General features: G+C 41.1%; 1 protein-coding gene across 1 annotated transcript in view; it reads right to left on the reverse strand.

Annotated features, from left to right (window-relative positions):
- asic4b (acid-sensing (proton-gated) ion channel family member 4b) overlaps positions 1-12,261 on the reverse strand; it is a 100,508-nt gene that overhangs the window by 14,711 nt on the left and 73,536 nt on the right. Inside the window, exon 4 of the mRNA XM_037536344.1 lies at positions 10,341-10,494. Coding sequence (XP_037392241.1) covers positions 10,341-10,494 — 154 coding nt within the window. The remainder of the gene's footprint in view (positions 1-10,340; positions 10,495-12,261) is intronic.

Raw genomic sequence — 12,261 nt, forward strand, 5'->3', positions numbered from 1 at the left:
GGATCCACCCCCCTCTCTCCATATGGTTGTGGGCCCTTCCAACCTGGATAAAAGCGGATGACAACCGCCCCAGTGGTTCATCTAGGAGTCTCAACAGGCCACATCGAAAGGTAAGCACTTTTATGTGAACATACATTGCACATGTGTATTGTGTCGGTGATGAGCTGGAGCTTCTAGCTTCATCACAAACCCCCTGGTAATAAGGGATCTTAATTGACTGCTGCTTAAAAAGAACTCAGGAAGCAGTCCTAACACGGCTATATAGTCTCTTTAAAGCATGTGTGTCAGGCTCCAGTCCTTGCGGGCCAAAACACTGCAGGCTTCAGCTCACTGCCTCCTTAAACACACCTGATTCAGCTCATCATCTAATTAGCAAGGCCTTTATAAATTGAATTCAGTGCATTGGATGAGGGTAAAAGGTCATCTCCACTGCACTGTGGAATGAAAGATGCCCAGTTTGACAAGCCTGCTTCAAAGGGCCCATATCATGGAAAACCAAAAGGCCTTTCATTCCCCAGTGCGTACAGTCCACATAGAGAAACTAAGCCGCAAAATAATGCTTGTTTCGAATGGATTGTTTTTGTGATATCGTGCACCACAGTCTTTTCCAGAAGCTACGATTCTCTCTGGTCTTTTCGCTCATGTCTTTTGTGGTTTTCTCCTGCTTCTGTTCCATCTCCTCAGCCTTCCTTTTATTGTTGGACTCCTTCTTGCTCATGTTCTCATTCTGACACTCTCACTTCTGCTTCAGCTCCTGCAGCAGCCCCTGTTTCTTCACGGCTACCACAGGATCCTCTGAGAGGACGATATCTACCTTATCACTTTCTCCAGCTTCACTATCAGCTCTCATGATCTTTTCATGTTCCAGCTCCTCCAGCTTCTTCTCCGTCAAGGCCGTGCATTTCTCAAGCGCTTCAGTATTTTTGGAGCGAAGCTCGTTTAACCCCTCGATCGCCTTCTTCACCTTTCTCTTTTCTGCATTCCACTTCTTTTCTAGCTGCTGTATCACTTCATCCTTCTCCAGCAGCTTATTTTTAGCTGCTGATCCAGCTTCTGGATACGCTTCATCAAGGCAAAGTTCTTCCTTTGTGCAGTGTTGTACTCTGTGCAGTCCTTCTCTCCTTTGCCATCTCAGCTTCCTCTCTCTTTTATTCTTTCACTTTCTCTCTGGACAGTTCTTCTGATGCCATCTTTCTGGCTCAGTCCATCTGCAAGTCTTTTGCTTTGAGCTCTGCTGTTAGCTTTTTAGTCACTGACAACACGCACATCTCCTTGGCCTTCCACAGCTCTTGTTACATGGTTTGTGGAGTGGCAGTGTTTGAAATACTCCCTGGTATTTGGGGGAGTCCCATGTTGGCTGGCTATTCCAGAGTTGGCTGGCTGCTTACTCACTCGCCGTAGTGGATGCCAGCTTCAACAACAATAAAATGTTTAACAATTTTGGAAATGCTCTTTTACACATCTCCTGTAGTGTCTTTGGTTTGAGAAATGAATAACAATTCACTCTTTCCACCAAACTCTTGGGAAATTTGGTAAGTTTTCAGATTTGCAATTATGCTGTGGCACATTGTAACGTGTTTCAGAGGAAAACCAGGCATAATTGGTGCAGTTGGTGCATAGTTCGTGACTGGCATAGCGTACTGCGTAACCCTTCTACGCTGTAGACTGGGGTTCAATCCCCTACACTATACCAATAAGAGTCCTTGGGCAAGACTCCTAACACTACCTTCACCTACCTGTGTAAAAATGATCAAATTGTAAGTTGCTCTGGATAAGAGGGTCTGGTATATACTGTAAATGTAAATGTAGTTACAGTTGCTACGCAATTTGCAAGAGCGCCACCCTGAGGTTGACCGGTGCTGCATCGGTTAGTTAAGTCCATTAACTAACGGACAGTGTAACATCATAATTTTCAAGGGCTCCCAGAATTTTGAGAAATTCGGTGGGTCCAAGAGGTTATCCCAGGACCCCCTGTATTTTGCACCTTTCTTTCAACCTGTTCATCGTCCGAACTGGTTGTGCTGATGTGATTTATGTGCTCCTGATACCTGTTCAGACTCTTCTGAGCCTCCTTCCATGCATTCTGTATGCTGTTATCACTGCTGAGATGAGGAATATTCTGCATGTAGTCATCCATAATATCTATTCTTAAGTCTTTTATGTAATCCCTTTTCATTTTTCGTTGACGTCTCTACACTGAAAACATCACAAATGCAATTAAAGGAGAATTCTACCTTTGTAATATTTTTTTAAACATTTAATGGTGAAGATGTGAACAAAGTCATTCAGAGTGTTTTGATGAAAAACAGAAAATGATCATTCGTGGTGGTGGTGATAGAATCCAGACATCTGAAGCGTTTCACGCTTCTAAAAGCTCCCTTACAGAAAGTTATAGCATAAAATGATTGAGTACACTGCCTGATGGCAGCGAGACATTGGTTTATGATGGACTTTTAGGCCAAAACCTTCACAAACCCTTCTTGTATGTATTGATGTTGGAGGCATTTTGCCATTATCAATATAACATATACACAGATCAGGCATAACCTCCTTGTTTCTGCGCTCACTGTTCATTTTATCAGCTCCACTTACTGTATAGCTGCACTCTGTAGTTCTACAGTTACAGACTGTAGTCCATCTGTTTCTCTGATACTCTGTTACCCTGTTCTTCAGTGGTCAGGACCCCCATGCACCCTCACAGAACAGGTACTCTAGTAACCCTGACGTGGTGGTGGTGTATTAGTATGTGTTGTGCTGGTACGAGTGGATCAGACACAGCAGTGCTGCTGGTATGAATAGTAAATAAAATACTATCTTTACAGTTTAGATGTCATGACCCCTGGTTCCTATCACCACCACTGTAAAGCAATCTGAGTTGCTTTTTTTTCCTACAATGAACCATTTCACACCAAGACTCTTGGGCTGACTTTATATCTCAATGACTGAATTATGGAGTCATTTTTAATCAGGAAAATTTGATGTAGTGTGTAGGTTACAATTTTAAATTTTGAATATCGGAATTTTTTCACACCTTTTACATGTTAATATTTGAGAGACTATTTTGTGTGGCGTTCCAGGTCATTTCAATAGTCTTGCACAACCACTGTAAAGCAAAGCATGGGTTATCCAACCAGCCGCAGTTTTCATTGTTCATTATATTAAATGTAGCAGTATTTTTGTAAGTAGCCCTTTGATTTCATATTATACCACCACTAAAAGGATGCTAATTTCTGATAGAGTCCATATGGGATTTGCAATGTTGTGTTAACTAAGCCAGTCTAAGAAGCCAGACTTCTGCCTGTCATAGAGGGTCTGATGTGTTTCCATTTGTCAGTGAAGCAAAGAACTGCCTAGTTCATAAGGAAAAGGCCAACTGGCTGTCTTGCAAAGGAACCAACCACATGGTTACTGCAAACACCCCCCCCCGAAGGAAATAAAGTGGTACTGTGCCAGCAAACATGCAAGGTTATCTCACTTACTAGCTTCTAAATGCTTTAAAGAATGTTGTAAAGATGCAATGCCGTGGTATTACTTCACACAGTTATTCCTTTTTTTGGGGGGGATTTTTTTCCCAATTTAGTCAGATCCAGTTCCCCCCACTAGTTAGGCCTGCCCCAATCACATGATACCTACCACTAGGAGGGTGAAGACAAACACAAGCTTTCTCCAAGGCATGTGAAGCCAACTACCACATCTCTTCCAACTGCTGCTAATGCAACATCATTGTACAGCTGAACACACTTGGAGGAGAGCACTAACCACGAGTTCTGTTAGGTCAGCTAACAGATGCCTGCGCTGACCAGCATCGTGCTAAGGGCAGTGGGAGGGCCGTCTTACACACCCAGAGAGAGCAAGCCAACAGTGCTCTCTTGGACTTCCGAACTCGTAATCTCCTGGTGATGGGGTCAACGCTGACGGTTGCCCTTCACATTCATATTCCACTGCTATGTTTCCCACTGAACTGCGTATGGATAGGCAGTCAGAATGCAACTGATATCCTGAAAATCCTGAAAGTTGTGGCCAGCTTAACATAAAATAGATATAAGAGGCTCTGTACCTCTGTGAGGAACATGTCTGAGGCTGACATTGGCAAGCTAACAATGGTGTTCACTTTCACATGCTGGGTTGCTAAATCTCACAGTTTTTGGTGTGAGATTCACAATTTTGGGTCTGTTCTCAAGCTGTTATGCCACGCTGTGCATCAGAACTATTATTTGTTCTTTCTGCATGATGACATCTGGTTGGTTCATATTCTAACCTATTGGGAGGACACTGTCTGCATCGCCCTCAGCTCTGAAATACGGAGTACGACATTTGCAGTTGGCGCGGAAAGTGGCTTCAGAAAGCTTGAAAATAGCAATAAATGCGAACTCCATTTAACTTTCAACAAGACAGCCAGTTACACTTGACTAAAATTATGAACAGATGCTGTTTGGAACACTAGGCAGAAGAAACTGCAGCTTCAAAACTGCCAACACACCTGCGCCAAGTATATAGCGTTCTTAATGGCTTTAAGATGTCTGAAGTTGCATTAGAGCACAAGTGTGGACTGACTGAAGGTGCCTGAGTACTGGTTTAAGAGACCAGTCAGATACTCTGGTCTGAATGCTAACGAGTATGTGGTTCAAACGAGTGTTTTAGGCAGGTTCCTACACTTCTGCACACAGAATTGAAAATCTCACTCCAGCTATCTGAAAATCAGACCACAAGACCAAGCATGTCAATCCAAAGTCTTTAAGATAAACCAACTCATATAAATTGTCTGTTTTCACCTCAGCTAACATCACTAGTCTACACTCTCAGAGAAAAAGGTATGAAACGTCACTGGGCAGTGCCCCTCCTGTCACTGGGGTGGTAGCCTCAGGGTACCTCACCGTACCTTTAGTCTGGGAACATAACTGACCCATAATCCACTGAAATGATCTCTTCTAAGCTGGACTGACTCCACACACCCCGCCTCGCCTCCAGGCTTTTATAGAATTTTTATAGAATTAACAACCATTTGTCTCACTGTGGAATTAGACCCCTGCATTTAACCCATCCGTGCAGTGAAACACCCACATACATGCACACTAGTGAACACACACACTAGGGGGCAGTGAGCACACTTGCCCGGAGCGGTGGGCAGCCCTATCCAATTGTGTTGTTCTGTTTTAAAACATTTGGTTATTAAAAGGTATAAATAGGGACTTTTCACCTGGAAAAACGTATTTAAGGTGCACAATTGGACATTAACACCACTGGCGCATCCTTGAGGCTACATTTACATTGCTTGTTCCTTGATGAACAAAAAGTGTTCCTGCACAGAACCTTAATTTCTAACAGTGTGGCTACATTGTATTCCACCCCTCCATACCTTACAGCTGGAAAACAGAGAGTTTGTGAAAATTGTGTTAGCTAGTACCATTTGTGATAAATTCACTAGATGACACTGAACGTTTTATTCAATTAAATATATATGAGTAGATTTTTAAATGAGGTTCCTGCTTAATTGCACTTTTCTGCGATGCTTCCTATGTAATATAGCTGCACTCTGCACTACCTGCTGCCCGGCTTCTCCTCCAGTGTGCAGCAGCCTGTAGCCAACTGCAGTAGAATAGTTCTTCTGTGCTTAGTTTTCATCTGTGGTTCATTTTCTATGCGACTTCAGACTAAATCATGTGAAACTCTGACTAAAAATACACATGAGGGCGTCGAAGCCAAAAGAGTCAGTTCTTCCACTACTCTGTGTGCGGGAGTCAGGGTTGACTGTTGGCCAAATGCCTGGAGCTGACTCGGTCAACATCATGCCATAGCAGACATAACGTCAAGGAGTTGAATGGTAGGGTAGGTAAACAACATTTTGGATGCTTTTACTTCCAATACATCAGGCATGCGGGGCGTGGGGGAGCCGAGGGGGCTGGCGCACCCCCTGATTTCAGGATTGCAACTGTTAGAAAATAATAATAACAACAAAACATTCTAAAGCAACATTACAGCAGTCGTGGGCTGGAGGTTAAGGCACCAGCCTTGTGACCGGAAGGTCACCAGTTCGATCACTTCAGCCGACAGCACGTGATTGAAGTGCCCTAGAGCAAGGCGGCTAACCCCCAGTTACTCACCAGGTGCTGTGGATAGGGCTGCCCACCGTTCTGGGCAAGAGGGCTCACTGCCCCCTAGTGTGTGTGTATGTGGGTGTTTCACTGCACGGATGGGTTAAACGCAGAGATCTAATTCCTCTGTGTGCAAAACACAGTAGGCTAATGATTATGAATGAATGGGTTTTAAACTTTATAATAGTTTGAGAGTAATAACGATCAACACGTGCTAAAAGTGTGCAGTAGTTCTGATTTACTGAACAGCATGCTGGCCTCTTTGCGGGTGCATCTTCAAACAGGGCAGCAAACAGAGCAGGTTGAGCTTCAAAGAGGGAAAGTCTATGCCGAGTTATAGACGAGTTCTGAGCCACAAAGCAACCTCATAATTCTTTTTTTAATAATCTAACGTAACAATAACATTTTATCAACTGCGGCCTCGATGGCCTCCAAGTGTTGAATCTCAGGGTGTGACTGGGGGTGTGACACAATCGGTTACCAAGCCACAAACCAAATAATCTGATTGGTCGCTGCTAAGCTCACTGGCACAAAGTTAATCTAGAACGAGAAAGCAGTGGCTTCATTGGTCTGTTAGGTTTATATATTGTCGTATCTCACCAAATTATATACACCTGTGTATTACACATTCGGTTTGATGTGAATAAAAAAAAATAATTTTATATTTATAAAAAATTTTTTTTTATTAATATTAAGAAAAAAATCAGCACCCCAACTTAAAATATCTTCCGACATCCCTGCGCTACATCCTTGTATTGGTGACTTTGGTGCTGCCTTGGTTGAAATTAAGTGGAGTCGAGGGGTTCCACCAACTCCGAAACTCCAAAAAATCCAGGGTCGTGAATCACTGACCAAAGATGCAGGCTCTACACTGCCCTCTGATGGAGCACAGAATTCAGACAGCTCATCATTCTGAGCTGAGAACGAATATTAGAGAGAAGATAATTTGCATATCAAAATTCCTAATTTACTATGTGACTTCATGACTGTGTTTGAATATCCAAACATTCTGACCCATCTTTAGTTCAAAGTGAAAATTAGAGCTAAATGAATTACATGTAAATATCAAAGAGGCAAGTCTACACAAGAATCTGTACATGGGTGCCCTGGTGTGAAAAAATGTGGGAACCCTTAGTGGGTATGTACTGTGTCCCTGTATGTCATATACGCCACTAGGCTGTAGGTGAGGTCTGGCCTCTTTTATCAAAGATATGTTCCGCAATGCATAAATGAATAGATGAACTGTACAAATATCTGATTTGTAGTCCGTCCTGCAAGCTGTGAGCCGATTAATGTAGCTGCCCAAGTGACTCCTCTTCCAGAACCCATAAAAGTGGGAAAAGAACGACAGAGAAGCGGTGAGGGAAGAGGTTGGCACTCTGAAAGCTTGATCGTCAATGAGATGTGCTGCGCTTATATAGGCCTTAGATGTGACTGGCAAGGAGCTTGAGGCTCATCTCTGCGGAAAGCTCATTTCACAAATGGCCCCGAAAATCCATTTCCAATGAACGGCTTGACTGACAAGCGTGAGGATGATTGATGGAACTGCTGATGGTGTGTGCCAGTCAATAAGGTGAATTTACAGATGAGACGTGCGCTCTAAAAGCAGTGAGTCTACATGCACACAAGTTTTTACTATAATGTCAGGACATCATGGGACATATGTGATGGCATGTATACACCAATCAGGCATAACATTATGACCACCTCCTTGTTTCTACTCTCATTGTCCACTTTATCAGCTCCACTTACTGTATAGCTGCACTCTGTAGTTCTACAGTTACAGACTGGAGTCCATCTGTTTCTCTGATACTCTGTTACCCTGTTCTTCAGTGGTCAGGACCCCCATGGACCCTCACAGAGCAGGTACTGTTTGGGTGGTGGGTCATTCTCAGCACTGCAGTAACGCTGGCGTGGTGGTGGTGTGTTAGTGTGTGTTGCGCTGGTCTGTGTGGATCAGACACCTCATTGTCACTGCTGGACTGAGAATCGTCCACCAACCAAAAATATCCAGCCAACAGCGTGACCACTGATGAAGGACTAGAGGATGACCAACACAAACTGTGCAGCAGCAGATGAGCTGTCGTCTCTGACTTTACATCTACAAGGTCAACCGACAAGGTAGGAGTGTCTAATAGAGTGGACAGTGAGTGGACACAGTGTTTAAAAACTCCAGCAGCACTGCTGTGTCTGATCCACTTGTACCAGCACAACACACACTAACACACCACCACCACGTCAGCCTAGGTCATAATGTTATGCCTGATTGATTATGATTATTTTATCATTGCTGTCAGATCAAAGTTTGGTAAAAATAGTCTCCAACACAGAAATTTGATAGGAGAGAGAAAAGCATTCTTAAATTTCAGTGTCAGTTAATGTAATATGATTTCATTTAAAAAAATATGTAGCATTCCTATTGGTCCCCTCGTCTCAATGTAAGTATATCAGTGTAAAAAAAAAGGTTTTTGACCAAATCAGTGAAATGTAAGTATTTATAATCACATGCAAAATGCTAAAGTGCATTCAGTCAGACATCATGGGGCTCATGATAACAAAGAAAATGTTTAGATGGCAGCACTGAGTAATGTTTATTTGTTAGCTATGTAGCTAATGCTAACATTTTTAGCATTTAGCATTTTCCTGGCAGAATAGGTATTTGCTTACCTCTACCCATAATTCTGCATCACTGTAGACGTTTGTGTGAGTGTCTGAGTACTGATTTGGCAGTGCAATCAGTGCTGGATAGTAACTGAGTAACTGAGTAAATGTAATTAGTTTCTGTACTTTAGTATTTTTGGTGTATCTGTACTTAAGTTTTTCCGTTCTGGGCGACTTTTTCCTTTCACTCCACTACATTTCAGAGTCTAATATCCGACTTTTTCCTCCTACATTTTGAGAAATCTGTCGTTCCTTTTGGTTTCTGTGTGTATAAAAACGTAACATGTCAAAACGAAAGAAGCGCAAAGCCAGAGCACCAATCAGGGCCCAGCGGTCACTTTGTTTAGAGCTGGTTTTGACCTGTTGGTCATACCGACCCAGTGCAGCACGCGGTTCAACGTCAGCGCAGCAGCGTAAAACTTTGGGAGAGTCTGTTCAACATAAATGATGAACTAACCTAACTTTGTGTAAATAGAGCTCAATATAGAAATATGTCCACATATGCAGTCGAGACTGACGCGGCTTTTTTCTGAATTTCTACAAACACCATTTCATTTTATAGTAAATGAGTTTGGGCTGGTTTATGTTTATGAACAGACGCCTACAGATCAACATAGTAAAGGAGCTCATCTGTGATCCTGAGTTTAAAGCCAGTTTTTATTCAACTTAAACTTGGAACTAAGTTGCCAGTCTTGTTATAAAAATGATAACAGGACATCAGAGCCAGAATTACTCTTTTAGTACTTTTACTTTATACTTAAGTACATTTGAAGGTAAATACTTTAGTACTTTTACTCAAGTGGAGGTCTAAAGGGAGGAACTTCGACTTCTACTGGAGTGATATTTTACACAGGGTGTCTCTACTTTAACTCGAGCACATGGTTTGTGTACTTCATCCACCACTGAGTACAACCAATGTTATATACTAATACTCAACTAAAATTTCATGATCATGACAGTTTAAAATATCAGAAAAAAATAAAACATAAAAGATAAAACAGCACATAAAATTCCACAATATATGAAATTCAGCAAATAAACAGTTAATGTGCTCTAAAATGTGCTGAAGTCTGCTCTCTGTAGAGGATGTGCATTTATTTAACGTGATCATATGTCCTCATTTCTCAGGTCATGTCCTTTTTTTCGGCATCCCAAGAGGATTTCTAAATTGCCTAAAATGTCCAGGATTTGGATTTTCCTCCTACAGTCTGCCATGTGACACCATGTGGGCCCCCAATGTCCTCTTTTTTTGAAAGCCAAAACATGGCCACTCTAACTCATTTTTACTAAGAGAATCTACAGAGCATTTTGTTTGACCAAGGGTACCCAAACTTTTGCATGTGACTGTAAATGTGACGAATCTTCTAAGCCTGACCCTAAATGTTCACTTCAGAGTCTAAAAGGATTTTTTTTCCCTTTTGTTTTAAAAATGAACCATCCAGCCTTTGTAGGAAAGCACTTTTCAGAATGAGGACTGCTGTGTTTGTCACTGTAGATTAGCTTCACTTCCTCTGGTTCTCATACAGAGACAAAATGTACACACACACACACACACACACACACACACACACATTTAAAGGTACACACCTGGCATGTGGATCATCCTGCAGTTGCACTCTCTCTGGACCTGTATGCTCTCGCAGTGCAGTCTGCAGGCGCTCACGCTGTAGGTGTCGTATCCTGGGATAACAGGCTCAGACGATGCTCGACAGTTCCCCCATGGCTGTGGCAGATACGACAGCTGGTGGGACGTTTACAGAGAAACACATTAAAAAGTGCTGGGTTAACAAAAGCAAATGTCTTTACCAATAGAATCACCTTTTTATAGGTCCTCACAAGTATCACCGGAGGCAGTATAAGTCCTCAAATGCACATCAAACCAATATTGTAAGTGTGTCCCTGTGTACGCCTTTCAAAAGCCAAAGTTATGTGCTGTTAAAGTGCACTGTAAAAATGATATCTAAGCAAGTAAAAACATCTTCAAGCCACATTAAGTAAGATTTTTGCTCAAATCGAAAGATGTAACATTATTGTGTCAGGAAAAATAAACACATGCTGCCGTGAGTCGCCCTGCAAAGCCTGAAATAGTCATTTAGGAGGTTTCAGGCTTGATTTGGTGGTCATTTTTCAGACCACATCATACGTGTTTACATATCAGCGTCAACCCGTGTTAAACATAAGATCCGACTCAATGTTTAGGTGTCAGAATGAACATTATACTGATGACAATAGTCTAAAAGTCAGTTACATCCTATGAAGACACGTCCTTCACCAAGTTCTCTTTAAATTCTCTTTCAAATCATCAGTTTCTCTCAATCATCCGATTCATCCGCAGTGCATGCAATTACACCTTGCCACCAGAGAGGGCTCCAGATCCATAAATCTTACATGATGCAGCATCAGAGTTAGATAATATATCTAAAATTTCTCATTAAGAGAATGTTGTAAGTTGAATATTATAAGACTATTTCATCTAATTCTGTACATTTTAGTTGTACATTAGTTCATCTAATAATCTGATATTAACACTTAAGAAATAATCCTGATACTTTTGCTTATTTCAAGAATTAATATTTGAAACAAGTGCCATTATTTACCGATGGAAAACACTTTCACTAGTCAAAATGAGAATCAAGTAAAATGTATAGAAATAGGTTAAATGACGTTATAATATTCTTACAACAATCTGATAATGTGAAATATTAGATTCTTGCAGGGATAGTTTACACATATTTGCAGTTTATCCTTTAACCCCAAAAGTATTCACCGCAAAAAAACTTAGCAAGCAAAATGATCTCATATGCAGCCAAAACAATAGAATTTTTGCCGTTGCTATTGATTGCCTTACAAAACATAAGATTTAGTGTAAGATTATTTTAGATAGTTTAAGAACTATTATCTTTATCCGTACTAAAATTAGCCTTATTTTAAGTCATTCTTGGCTCAAAAAAGAACAAATGTCTTTCATCAAGTTGTGATAATCGTGTCAATAGTTATGATATTGATCGTTTTATTTGTTTAGGAATGAGTCTCCTCTTACATTGTGTTACTTCAAGGATTTTGAGATACACTGCAAAAAAGGCATTAACAAAAACTGGGAAAAAAATTATACTATATTGCATATACATATACATATATGCTCCGTTAAATATGATAAGTGTGCTTATCTTCTCTTGTAAACTTACCCATTTTGGAGATATGAGGTTTTACTTTCAACAGCAATGACATACAAAAAATCGTATTAAGCAAATTTTACTTAGTAAGATTTTTTGAGAACAGCAATAAAATCTGGTTCTTCATACCTAAATGTCTAAAAACAAGTAAGAAAATATGTAAATAGGGCATTTTAAATGTGTCCTAAGGATGTCAGTTTCTGTTTCCATACATGATAATAAGATACAAAGACTCCAAGTCTATTTCTTTCACCTTCAAGGACGAAGCGACATTGGGCCTCCTTTACCAATCGATGAAGGAGGAATATCTTTTTGAATTACGACGATTCTGACCT

The sequence above is a fragment of the Pygocentrus nattereri genome, chromosome 30, assembly GCF_015220715.1.
Source record: "Pygocentrus nattereri isolate fPygNat1 chromosome 30, fPygNat1.pri, whole genome shotgun sequence".
NCBI classification, from domain to species: Eukaryota; Metazoa; Chordata; class Actinopteri; order Characiformes; family Serrasalmidae; genus Pygocentrus; species Pygocentrus nattereri.